The sequence below is a fragment of the Rosa rugosa genome, chromosome 1 (assembly GCF_958449725.1).
Source record: "Rosa rugosa chromosome 1, drRosRugo1.1, whole genome shotgun sequence".
Lineage (NCBI taxonomy): Eukaryota > Viridiplantae > Streptophyta > Magnoliopsida > Rosales > Rosaceae > Rosa > Rosa rugosa.
Window position 1 is genome coordinate 41596544 of NC_084820.1, and position 13977 is coordinate 41610520.

The window sequence follows — 13977 nt, forward strand, 5'->3', positions numbered from 1 at the left end:
TGTAGGAGGCAAGATTCAGATGTGCCCCAAAATGACGTCTCTCTGACAATAGAATTTTTTTTTTTTTTTTTTTGAAACGCAGAATTTGATTTATCTGTTGTATCTGTCATGAGTAAAAAAAAAAAAAAAAAAATCTATATGCGTCCTTGAAGGAAGAAAGAAAGAAAGAAAGAAGCACCCCAAAACCAATATTCATTTTTCGTTTTCGACACTCCGTCAAAATACAACCAAACTTCTTCTCATCCCTCCTGTCTCGCTCTCGTCTTCTCTTCTCTCCCAGATCTCTCAATCATCCTTCAACATCGCGCTTGGGGAATTTCTCTCTCTCCAGTCCTCATTGTCCCTAATTTCACTTTTGTCTCTGCAAATCAACCCTAAATCTTCCATCTCTAACCCCTTAATGGCTCCGACACCTTCTTCTACCAAAACCCCACAACCCAGCCATCAACTCGAGTTCTTAAAAGCCTACCTATCACCAAACCCCAAGTCAACCCTAAAAGAATCTCCGTTCGAGCACCCAGTCGAAATCTTCGCGCGAATCCAATTGATGATTGGGTCGGAATTCTCCCTCTGTTGGAATAGGTTAACACGAAGGCTCCCCAAATTAGATTTCAAGTTTAGATTTCTAGGGATTCAAAAGCCCTAAATCACACAGACGAGAAGGAGTTCGAGGAGAGAGAAAATAGATCTGGGATTCCTTCTCCTCCGTCGCTAACTTCCGACCACCATACGGATGCAGAGCTGTCACCATCTTGTTCGCCAGCCTCCTTTGCGTCAGCCTCAGTTCCCCCGTTGACTAGGGACACAAGAAGTAATGCCACGCGCTTTCAGCTATGCATCTTCCATATGCTTACGGTTTCGCAAAGCAACAGGTTTGGTCTTTGTTTGTTGACAATTTGGCTTTGATTTTTCTAAACAAATTATGCATTTTCTTCCTTATAATATTGCTATAAGTATAATCTGGAGTGATTGTTGCTATATTTGATTACTTTTCCACCGTTTATCTTCAGTGCATAACTCTTGTTTAATTATGGTATGCTCACATAGGAAAGAATACAACTTGAGACATCAAGGCTGTATCGGCAGGCTGGGGTTAATCCAATAGCAGGTAATCGTTTTCACTTATCAGAATTATGTTCATGTGTATGCTTTTTATATTGATCGTTCATCACTGTACTTGTGCCTAAAACACCCTCATTTATAACTTCTAGGTAGAAGAAGTTAAATCTTACATGAATTTGAGGACCTTTTAGGTCTGTAATAATAGGTAAAATTAATGATTTTGATGTTTTCCGATACCATGTTTAGTTGGTTATTGAATTTAACCTGATTTGCGTGGTGTGTCACCTTAAGCTAGATTATGATGTTCTAATAACTTGGTTTTTTCAATGCAGCTTGTTTACCAACTCTGGCCACAATACCAGTCTGGATAGGTCTATACCAAACTCTTTCAAATGTGGCAAATGAGGTAACTAACAGGTCTCATATCAAATTATCTACTCAATATTGGTGATATACTGATGCTTGCTTGCCTTTGAATTTTATGAGTGAAGCCACATAATAAATTCTTCAAAAATGCTCTGAAGCTTTTGCTTTTCTTTCTAGTTACCTACTAGTTCTTGTCTATGTATGCGACTCTTGTTATCAGTAATAGTACTGGTAAAACATGCTGCCAGATTAAGGAAGCAAAGTTCTTGAAAGGGTTGAACATGTTAACCCCATTGAGGCATGAAAATTTAGTGAAATTGAGGGGATTTTGTTGCTCAAGTTGTTGTGGAGAGTGCTTTCTCATTTATGAATTTATTCCAAATGGAAGTTTGCTGCGATATCATGGCGTCAAGAAGAGCGACAACAATGTTCTTGAATGGTCAATAACTAGAGTTTCTATTGTGAAGGGCAATGCCTAAAGGTCAGTTTTTGGCTCTGCAATATCCAATGGTGTGCATAGTATTAGCTCTGCTCCTTAAACTAGTGTATCGTTTTGGAACTTTTTGTCTCTCTCTTTAATTAAGTGATATTTTTTTTGTGGGAACCTGATGCAATGTAACTACTTTAATTAAGGCATAAAAAAATTGGTAGTCAACATGTACGTCTTCCTCTTTAATTAAGTCATAATTGTTTATCATAATTATACTAAATATCCATTGTTGTTCTAGTTTTGTTTTCATCTAAAGGTATCCCCTGTTTTATTAGAAAAGTGTCTTCTTATTGTTCTGCTAGTCATGTAATTACAGGGTAAAAATTGGCCATGGGGATGTTGAAGGCGATTCCATATAACTAATTATATAGGAGGGGTACCCCATGTGCCCCAATATAAGTTTGTCTTTGTTATAGTTTTTCTTCTCTTTTTGGGTATCGCTGCTATAGGCTTGATCATTCAATTCAGTGTTAGAACATGTGCTTTCAGATTTGGTAATATTAGATGAAGACGTGTGCTTTCTGATTTAGTAATATTAGATGAAGCTCGGGTGCTAGTGTTTGAGTTAGCTCACTAAAAGTAATCTTCCTATATGTTTTGCAGATAGCATTGGAGGGCAGTTACAAGGAAGAATTTGTTCAAGGAATTTGACAACCATCAATGAAGACTTCATAAGAGGCATGTTTTGGAACAACATGTGTATCAGCTTGGCCCCAATTGATGCCTCTGAAGAGAGCCTCCTCATGGCTCATCGATTACTCAGTACGTCTCTTTCTCGAAAGAGATTAATTTGATGGATTAATTTGGTTATTTGTTTTGACAGTGGATGATACGAATCAAGAGATATAGGTTAAGAGACTGTTCAGATCTGTCGCAGGGACAATATGAAAAGAAGTCCTTGATAACTCTTGCTTTGTTACTTTATAGTAAGCATACAGCAAGTACTCATTACAGATATAGAGATGGTAAAAGAAATTAGCCTGCGTACATCTTTGAGCTTTGGGATTTCTTTTTATCTATCTAAGGACCGCTGGCCACTATTCGGCCAAGGCATTCTAGCTTCAAATGGGTCAGTTTGGTCTCACCAGAGGAAGATTATTGCTTCTCAATTCTACTTTGATAAGGTTACTTTTGGGTTGTTTAGTGAACATATTGCCACTTTGGCTTATTAGGTTTCATGATTTTGGAAACAATGACTAATATGAATGTATCTTGATGGATCCAATGTATTTTGAAGTTTAAAGTATGAGTTGGAGTACTGCTAATTCATTTGATGGTTTGCATTCAATTTATTTCCAATCGGTCACTACTGTTGATCAGGTAAAATGGAGGTTCAAATGATCATACAACAGATTTCTTATATATCACACAATGATTTAAAAAGAAAAAGCAAGTCTTCTAATCTACTCTCACACAACTGAAAACACAAGAATTCCGTTGTCCGAAACTAAATCATACAACATTCATAGTCTAAAACTGAAGTGTGAGGAGAAATCAAACGACAGTAAAATTCAAAGATATGTTGTCTGACTGGGTTTTCCCACAACAGCTTGGAAACAAGTTCTGTTGTATGAAGGATGCACCTATCATGCGCAGCATGGCTGCGCGGCACCTGTGCCTAGCATCTGCCGAGGGAAGGCACAACACTAATAACAAAATAAGTGTTGACTGTTTGTATTTCATACAACGGGTTTCCATCGTTGTGCTATTTTTCATCACACAATGCTCCGATACACAACGGAGATCGTCCAAATCACACAATGATTTTGGCCCGTTGTCTGTTAGTTTTTTTGGCCTAGTGATGGTACAAAAGGGTATTTATCAAAAGTGAAGATAAATCACTATGACACAATGTCTATTTATAGAGACATGAGATTGTGAACATCTTCTCTAGTTCCCTTATACGAATGACAATTTTCTATAAATACAGTGTTACATGTAGTTGTTATATTGACAAGAGATTTATGACACATTCTCATCGTATATTATGAAGATCTTAAAGACACATTGCTAAAAGCAAAATCTCAAAAGTAAAGTGTCATTGTAAGCGTATTGCTTATCAAATCCTCAAGGGACTCAAATACATGAATAATTCAAATGCAAGTCCATGAAAGGTTGAAAGAGCCTGAAGCTCACTCATGGAATCAAAGAGTCTAAAGCTAGCTCATATGTACTCATTTCGTTCTAGTCAACGAGATCTAAATTGCCTTAATGAGTACTATGACAAGACTACGAAATCGAATTCGAATTATGATTATAGTGTTGCAACATATTCTAACCTTTGCAAAGTTATGAATTACTTAGAGCTCTTGAAGAGCTTATATGAGACATATCAATACACAAAGATATTGATGTGTATGGCTAGGTATGCCATGATGATTTTTCAATGTTTTAAACTATACAAAGTTAAATGTGTCAATTTCTTTATATTGTTTAGCTATTACTTTGTGTAAGAATTTGGGCATATGAGATTGTTTCTAACCTTATCATATAAGGTAAGGCTTATTGAAAATCGTCTAACTTTACAGGTATGAAAATTTGTGATGAGCCCCTACATGCAAAGCACACATGGTCTCACTTCAGTGATAGACACATCAAACTACTATACATGGTACATGTAGCTTATCGCATACATGAATGAGGCTTGCAACAATCAGGAGGAGATTCTCATCAGGGGGAGCATCCAGAAGCATGCTACCTAGGACATATGCGCGTTGTGCTCTTTTTGTCCTTCGACCAGGGTTATTTTTGTCCCATTGGGTTTTTGTTACCTGGCAAGGTTTTTAACTAGGCAACAATAAGCGCGTCCAATACCATCATTCATTGGTGGACATCCAAGGGGGAGTGTTGTAAATATTATTATCTATGTGGATGTCCATGTAAATACTCATTAGTTATGTACTTTGATGTAAACCCTACCTCTATATAAATGAGGCTAATGAGACTGAATGATAACACTTCTACTTCCTCCTAACTATTCTCTCTTTATCTTCTTCCTACTTTATAACAGAATAAATATTGAGTAAAACACTCCCTTTTTATCTCCACGAAATAAGAAGAAAAACTCCTTGAATTCCTCCTTATTTATGTAAGTCTTCTTCCGCCCTTTTAAGTTCTCCTTGATTTCATGATTTCATCACTCAAGAGTTCTTAATGTGATGGACTCCTAAATTCTCTCTTTAAAACAAGAAAATCAGAAATAGAAAAGTTCAAAAGAAGAAAGTTCCCTAAAACAAAATAGGAAATATTTCCTAAAATGAAAGAGGAAAGTTTCTAAAATGATTTGTCCTTCATTTACGCTCGTTTATGCTCTTTTTCGCCTCTTTTCTCCATTTCCGACCTTGAAGTACCTAAAAACAGAAACTATGTTATAGTTAGTAATTTTAAGAGAATAACTTAGCCAAATGAGGAAAAATACATATTAAAAACGTCACACTTTGTGCTCTTATCAATAACTGAGAACCACACCCCTAACACTAAGTAGATAATTCTTCTATTACAATCTCATTTAGCCATGGAGGGCCAACTTCTTTCCAGAAAGTTATGCTTAATTGAAACTTTCAGAGCCTCTCGAGCAACAAAGTGGGCTGCAAGATTGCAACGTCTAGGAATCTTCTTCCATTGAACTTCCTCAAAAGCTTGCTTCAAACATTTTATTTCTTCAAAGACATGCTCCTTCCGTACTAAGGTCAAAATCAGGATTAGAAATTGCTGCTACTACATTTGCTGCATCACTTTCAATCACCAACTTCCTAAAGCCCAACATTAAGCAATACCTCATTCCATACAGCACAGCCAATGCTTCGGTAGCGTGTGGCCTCAACTTCCCAGAGATTGGATGCATTAGAGCTCCTTGCAGCTTTCCTTCACTATCCCGAATCACTGCACCGATAGCAACTTTTCCCATTTTTGGGTTACAAGCAGCATCAACATTAAGCTTGAGCAAGGGATTAAGCTTGGGTTACATGCTCAGCCTCACTAATTAGCCCACCTTCACACTTCTTATCTAAGTGACCAGCAGCTCTAAAAGCATGCAACATCTCCTTCCCCACCTTGACAACATTCTCCCCTTCCAATACTTTCTCATTAAACTTGCACGCATTTCTATTCTTCCAATTCAGCCAACAAATCATCCCAAATAGAGCCAATTCATCTTCAGATGCAACACATGCAACTTGATCAAACAAATCAGTAAAACGGGGCCCGTTCCATCTTTTGTACAAACCTGATAAGAAGCTAGCTTTCCACACATTTCGATTGGACTTGCAACTCCAGACACTGTGCACCGTGCCTTCTTTCTCAACCCCGCAGCGAAAGCATATATCATCAACTTGCATACGTCTCCGTTTTAGGTTTGCACAGCAAGGTAGAAAGTCATGGCACGCACGCCAAAGAAAAACTTTAACCTTGTCTGATTATATTTTTTTAAAATTCGGTCAGCTTAGGTGTTGTCCAGGCTAACTGAGGCCCAGGCGAGATCTAGATAGCCGCCCAAAAGATTTTTACAACACTTGTAAATAAAACAAGAAAGAAAAAACCTATTAAAAAAAAATAAAATTTGCCAATACTTATTTTTTCTTCTCTTCCGTGTACCCAATCTGTCCTTTTATACATAAATAAAAAACAGATTCCCATTGTCAAAAAAAAAAAAAAAAAACAGATTCCCATTAATCCAAGCCCAGCTTTTTGTTTCAGTTATTCTGGATTACATCACAACTTCTCTCACCCTTAAATATACATTACATACATTTCCTCCGGCAGTCACACACATTGTGAGAGCCTCCAAACTCCCCCACCCCCCCCCCCCCCCCCCCCTTCTTTCTCTCATGGCTAATTTTTTCATAAGCACTGCTTTTATGGTGGTCACTCTTCTGCACTACCATGTACGTGGAGATCATCAGCAGAAGCATTCTGACAGGGAAACTAAAGAAGCTGGAAATGAAGGATGTGATATGTTCCAAGGGAGGTGGGTTTCCGATGAGTCATATCCGCTCTACAATTCATCACAATGCTCCTTCGTAGAGAGAGAGTTCACTTGCATACAAAACGGGCGTCCGGACGAATTTTATCTCAAATTCCGGTGGCAGCCCACTGGTTGCAACTTAACAAGGTACGTAACATGACCATCTCTGCTTTTTAAGTTTCATAAAGGTGAAGATAAGTGCTTTTGGTAAACGCATGTATGTCTCTTTTTTCTTCAAGGCCCTTTTTAGTATACAAAGAACTAAGAAATTATGCAACAAGTGTATACCCTTTTTGTTATTTTTGTTCTGTATGGCTGTGTTCATCAGAACCGGTTTCCTGTTAGTTTTATCATGCCTACTGGGCAGGCCTTGGGGTGGCTAATTAATCCCCTCTGTTCAAGACCAAAAAAAAAAAAAAAATCTTCGAAATTATAAGAGAATCTTACTTTAGAATAGGGTTTCGCTTTTTGCTTCTAAACCAACTGTTCCTTTCCGTGAATAATTCTGTTACTTTCAAATGCTCTAGATTGAGAGTTCTATATTATTGCTCACGGGTAAGGGTCACACTACTTTTCTGAATAAATAGTGTGATGTTGGTACTATGATCAGATGTACCAATTTGAAGAAGACAGTAGCAGTCACATGTTCTAATTTTTTAGATATTATGGGGTTGCTTTTAAGTTTTAACTCCACCAATAGAAGCAGGATTGTCCGATTGTAGCATTCCGCACGCAAAAACAAGAGATACCGATATCTAGTTTCTTTTGAAAAATCATTGTCCAGCACTAAAATATAGGTAAAAAGAAAAAACACCCAAGTTTTCATCAGTGGGGCCAAGACTTGTTGGGTTCTCCCATCCATGTTGAATCTACACCACTTAGTTAGAGATCGATGGAGAGTTGTTCATGGGTCCCTTTCATAGACTTTGTCCTCAATCTTTGCCAGAACGTAACTTTGATGGCTTTACTCAACGTACTGGACCTTCTGCAAAATGATGATCATGTGATTGTTACAAAAATTGATGAATTAATGTCTGGTAGCAGGTTCAACGGGGGAGATTTCTTGAAAAGATATAGAGGGAAGAGCTTCATGTTTGTTGGGGACTCGTTGAGTTTGAATCAATGGCAGTCACTCACTTGCATGCTTCATACAGCTGTTCCAGATGCCGACTATACACTTGTTAGGGCTGGAGACCTATCCACATTCACCTTCCCAGTGAGAATCAATTTTTCCTTCTTTGTTTTTTTATTGATTAAGAGTATTTATCTTTAGTCTAATTGTTTGGAACTTGATTCCGCCTTAATAACCCTTAGGGCACTTCACACTTTCAACAATACTAATACTACGAGGCTTCCCCACTGCGCAAGTCTCATAGAGAGTTTTAGTAGTGTCGAATGTAATGTGCCCAGGTTGCTAATTGAACATGCATTTGTCAATGCCAGTCATCAATGACAATTATGTTTTACCAATTCATGTATCAGTCTAGCTGCCAACTCTTTAAAGATTAGTTAGTTACTAATGCATGTGAACTGGAAAGAGCTAACAACCGCAATGATGGATATTCAATTATTTATACTTCTTCCTAAAGTTATATAGCCTGTCATGATCCAACACTTTTTTAAATGACCTAATAAAACCATTGTTATTGTGTTTTAGATGAACAAATTAACCATTATTATTGTTGGGTGATGAGTTGAACAAGAACCAGCTAGGTACGTACGTGCATATATATATTAACAAATTACTAGCCTTAATTAAACAAATTAAGCATCTATCACCGACAAATAGATAGAACAGGTAGAACCAAGTCTTGGAAAATTTTCTGTATAGCTAGTTTGCTAATTAAGATGCTTCACCATGTTCACATGTGACAATTGAATGGTCGATTATCATGTAAAATTAATACTTTCAAATAATGATCCATTAGACCCTACCACATTTACGAAAAGTATCTATGGCACCCGTGCTAAAACTCCTGGCTCCTGCTGTCAAACCAAAATTCATAATTAAATCTGATTCATGTTAACATTCATTACTTTTGAGAAATTTTTATGGTACCATTACTACCATATGCTTGAACAATTATATGTACGGTTCTACGATTACAGGAATACAATGTTAAGGTGATGTTCTCTCGGAATGCATTTCTGGTCGATACAATAGCAACACCTGCTGGCCGAGTTCTTAAGCTCGACTCTATTGAAAGCGGGAAACTTTGGAAGGGAATTGACTTCTTGATCTTCAACACATGGCACTGGTGGCTGCACACTGGAAGGAAGCAACCGTAAGATCGACATACAATGACAAAAACTTTGCATGGTAGCTAGCTAGGACGACGGGCGCGCATATTTATGTTCTTAACTTGTGCTTATGTCTCTCATCACATGCGTTAACGAGCTCGTGATGAGAGATCTAAACGCAAAGATGAGGCATATATGTACACCAGTCACTTGCAATTTCAAGCTACGCACCATTGTAGCATTCATGTTTCAAAATTTTCCGACAAGTTTCAAGTGAGCTATATTAATTATAGTATGGATATTGATGTGCTGCAGTTGGGATCTTATTCAAGAAGGAAACAGTACCTATAAAGACATGGATCGGTTGGTTGCGTATGAGAAAGGGCTCAAAACATGGGCTAAATGGGTAGACACCAATGTGGACCAAACAAAAACCAGAGTCTTCTTCCAAGGAGTTTCCCCAGATCACAATAAGTAAGACGACGTCCTATTCCTCTGTCTATACAATTTGATCAGATCTAATCATGGCAACGTGAAGTCTAACAGCATTTTATACTGCAAGACTCACTATCAAAACTGAATTGAAGTCTAACATGTTATATCGCAAGACTAACAACAAAACATTACTCATGTCTCATATCGGGTATGGATGCATAACCAATAATTATTACCTAATCTTTGATTATATCCCATTACACCATTCAGGGCTAAGATAGAACAATTCACTGAAGGATATCGATGATGGCACTCTAATTAATTTTACCCCAACTCTCATACAAAATTATGTACTTTTTTCCTTTTTCTGCAACTTTGTTTTTTTTTTTTTCTCAAACTAATTGTGTGAAGGTTAACTCTTCACCAGTGCAAGTGATTGGAAGGATCCTACTGCAAAAACTTGTGAAGGACAAATGCAACCAGTGGCCGGGTCTCAGTATCCAGCAGGACCACATCCAGCAGAGCAAGTAGGAGAAAGAGTATTGCATTCCATGTCATTTCGAGTTTATTTGCTAAACGTGACGACCCTTTCACAACTAAGAAAAGATGGGCATCCATCTGTGTACGGCCATGGTGGTCACAAGGACATGGATTGCAGCCATTGGTGTCTTGCTGGAGTTCCGGATACATGGAATGAACTCCTATATGCTGCTCTTATACAAAGCTAAAACCAGTACTTAATTAGTTAGCTAGTTAGTTGTATATCCAAAGAAACAAATAAACTTTGAAAGTCTTGGATTAATTATTAATAGCAATAAATAATCTTAGTCAGTCATCCCCTGATGCCAATCTTTACTAATTTTACACCCTTGATACGGTTACATTTTTCCTGAATGGATTGTAGTGAAAATGTTACAATGAGACCTCAAATAAAATAAAAAGTTGATTTTTGATGATGGGGAAGTCTAAGGTGTGTTGATTGTAGTGTAAAATCATTTTTGATGATGGGGAAGTCTAAGGTGTATTGATTTTTAATAAATATATATTAAATTAAATTAGTTGGTGAAACTTGTTGTACAAGTCAACAGGTTATCCACTTATAATTTGACATGTGTAGTTTTTAAAAAAAAATTACCATACTAAGTACTCATTAATTGTTTTATATGTAAATCGTTCAAAATTTTGTAATAAAGATCGTAAATATAGTAATTACTTCAATTACAACTATAAGTATCACTAATTACATAAAATGTGGTGGTTTGTTGTAAAGTATCTCATCGATGATATAATTTACAAAAAAAAGGACTCTAGTTACACAAAGAACAATTGGATTACAAGAATAAGGACTTGAGAAGTTTTAGGTCTAATGAGAGTACAAAACTAGTGTTTCAAGTTTCACCAAGAGCCCTTACCAATAGTTTTTTCCCCTTAGTTTTGAAAAAAAAATGAAGGATTAATTTCAGTTTACCCCCCTGAGGTTTGGGAGTGTCATGTCACCCCCTCTATTCTCAATTTTGAATTTTTACCCTCCAAACTTTCAAATTTCAATAAGCCGTGTCCAATTTCTCCTATTCCGTCAAAATTGGACGTTAACTCTGCCGATCGGACCCACTTTGAGGGCTAAAATGGTCATTTCAAGACCAAAAAAAATAATAAAAAATAAAAATTCATTTTTTTTTTCTGTTCTTTTTTTATTTGTTTTGTTTTTCTATTTCTTTGTTTTTTTATTTTTTATTTTTTATTTTTTATTTTTTATTTTTTATTTTGTGTTCAACCTATACACCACAAGTTATAATAGGTTTATAAAAACAAAAAGATACTCTAGGTGGTTGAAAGCCGCTCGCTGGTCTATGATATTTGTGATATATCTCCGATAAAGTGAAGAATTTTAGGATATATCCCCAATAAAGTGAAGAAATATCTGTAAAAAACAATTTTACACTTTATCTATAAATATCTGTAAAAAATGATTTTACACAAATATTTCTTCACTTTATTGGGGATATATCCTAAAATTCTTCATTTTTTACAGATATTTCTTCACTTTATTGGGGATATATCCTAAAATTCTTCACTTTATCGGAGATATATCACAAATATCGTAGACCAGCGAGCGACTTTCAACCACCTAGAGTATCTTTTTGTTTTTATAAACCTATTATAACTTGTGGTGTATACGTTGAAGACAAAATAAATAAATAAATATAAAAAAAACAAAAAAAATAGAAGGAAAAAAAAAAAGGATTTTTTTTTTTAGTTTTTTTTTGTCTTGAAATGACCATTTTAGCCCTCAAAGTGGGTCCGATTGTCAGAGTTAAAGTCCAATTTGGACGGAATAGGAGAAATTAGACACGGCTGATTGAAATTGAAAAGTTTGGGGGGTAAAAATTCAAAATTGAGAATAGAGGGGGTGACATGATGACACCCCCAAACCTCAGGGGGGTAAACTGAAATTAATCCAAAAATGAAAATACCTAGCGCTCTGCTAGGGTCGGGAGAGCGCCGCTCTTGGCCTCTCTGCACCTTCCTCCATCACTGATGGAGTAACTATCCGACACCGATTTTGGCGTCGCTCCCTTTGCGCACGGCATATACCGTGCCTCATAACAGACCAGAGCTAGCTTTTTTTCCGGCGTCGACTTCCTTTGCTCAGATCCTGGCTGCCGGTGGTGCTTCTCTTCAGTGGGGCGATGAGGCTGCGCTTCCCTCCTGGTTTGAGACGGCACCGACATTTCAACCAAGCCGGGCGCGGCTGAAGTTGAGTTTTGGATTGGCGGCGAGGTGGTTGGGCGAGGAACTCGGTTTGGGTCACCATGGTGACTGGGAGTTGATGGCACGAGGTTTGTCGATCCTTTTTCCCGGTGCGTTGGAGCGACTATTGGAGCGGAGCAGTGTCTGGGCTCCGGGCGAGATCGACGTTACATCTGGTGGCATTAGTGGAGGAGTGTGGAGTCGAGGTGGTGGGGTCGGATTGATCCTTCTCCGACGAACGGCGGTGGAGAAGCCGTCTGGGCCGAGGTCAGGGCTGGTGCCAAGAGAGGCTTTGGGTGCCCATAGTATTTTGTGGGCCTGGGTTTGTGCTCTTTTGGTTTGCTTAAGTAGGGTATGGGTCTTCCTACTTGGGGCTTTGCAACTGGGGTACGAGTAGCCTGATGCTGTTAGGGTTCGCATTTGGGATCCGGGAGATTTTTTATGGACTCTAAATTTATTTGCATGTTGGAATTGCTTATCTGGTTACTTAGGTAGAAGATTGCTCTCTACTCGGTGTATTATTTTGCGTGGAGTAGGCAAGGTCGGTCACACTACCGCCGGTTACCTTGATAGAAGGTTACTCTCTATTCGACGTATCTCTTTGCGTGGAAGTATGGTCGACCATACTATTGGTACCGTCTTACATAGCCTGGATTCTATCCGGTGCGTCATCAAATGCTTAATTGCATCCCTCCGTACTTTTGTTAGGTTTTATTTCCGATGCCTTGTTGCATCTAGTATTGCTCTTGTTATTTTATATTTTGATGTAGTTTCTACATCTTTAAGTTGTAATTTTTCTTATGATTTTTATTAATAAAGTGGTTGACTATTATTCTAAAAAAAAAAAAAAGTTTTAGGTCTAATATGATTATTTACCATATCGACAAAACATGTGTTATTACATTGGTAAAGTGATCGTTTGTTTTGTAAATGGAATCATATTTCAAGTATGGGCTAAATACAGATTACTACCCTGTAGTTTGGGTCCAAGATCAATTCAGTCCCTGAACTTCTAATTTCATCAAAAACACCCCTGCACTTTCAATTTTGATCTAATAGGTCCAATTTGTTAGTTTTCCGACAATTGAGTTATTTAACTTGTTAACGTGGCTCATATATGACCTATATTTTATAAAGTGGTGTCGAGGTGGCTTGCATAGTCAATTTAGGAGTGAGTCCTACTATTAAAAATAATAGTTTTTCAACAAATAATCCAACTATAACTTGAATCCATAACATAATATTAACGAATTGGACCTATTAGATCAAAATTGAAAGTGCAGGGGTGTTTTTGATGAAATTAGAAGTCCAGGGACTGAATTGATTTTGGACCTAAACCACAGGGTAGTAACCAGTATTTAGCCCTTCAAGTATTTATCATAAAAACGATCATAATTACCAATTTACACCTCAATTAATATTGTCATTTATAGTAAAATGCGTTGTCAGACGAGTATTTATCTCATGGATGATGAGATTTACACAAGAAAAGTATTAGTTACAAAATAGAGACCTTTATTACACAATTAAGGACTCGCACCTCATCTACTATATATAAAGTTTAACCACTTTGACAACAATTGGTTGTTACATTAGTAAAATGGTTCTCAAACTTGTAATATAAAAAATTACCATAAATAAGAGCTTGATTACTACTTCTACAACAATT

At 37.2% G+C, this 13977-nt stretch overlaps 1 protein-coding gene and 1 long non-coding RNA gene across 2 annotated transcripts; both read left to right on the forward strand.

Annotated features, from left to right (window-relative positions):
• Nucleotides 1–487: 487 nt before the first annotated feature.
• Nucleotides 488–2714, forward strand: LOC133737693 (uncharacterized). The gene is made up of 4 exons (XR_009859880.1): nt 488–872; nt 1048–1108; nt 1395–1909; nt 2522–2714. It is a non-coding gene; the product is annotated as an uncharacterized LOC133737693 (long non-coding RNA).
• A 3836-nt stretch (nt 2715–6550) lies between these two features.
• Nucleotides 6551–10505, forward strand: LOC133724936 (protein trichome birefringence-like 43). Its single transcript, XM_062151857.1, has 5 exons — nt 6551–7028; nt 7926–8097; nt 8991–9166; nt 9438–9596; nt 9985–10505. Exons 1-5 carry the CDS (start codon nt 6745–6747, stop codon nt 10283–10285), a joined length of 1092 nt encoding a protein of 363 aa, XP_062007841.1. The 5' UTR covers nt 6551–6744; the 3' UTR covers nt 10286–10505.
• Nucleotides 10506–13977: the final 3472 nt, after the last annotated feature.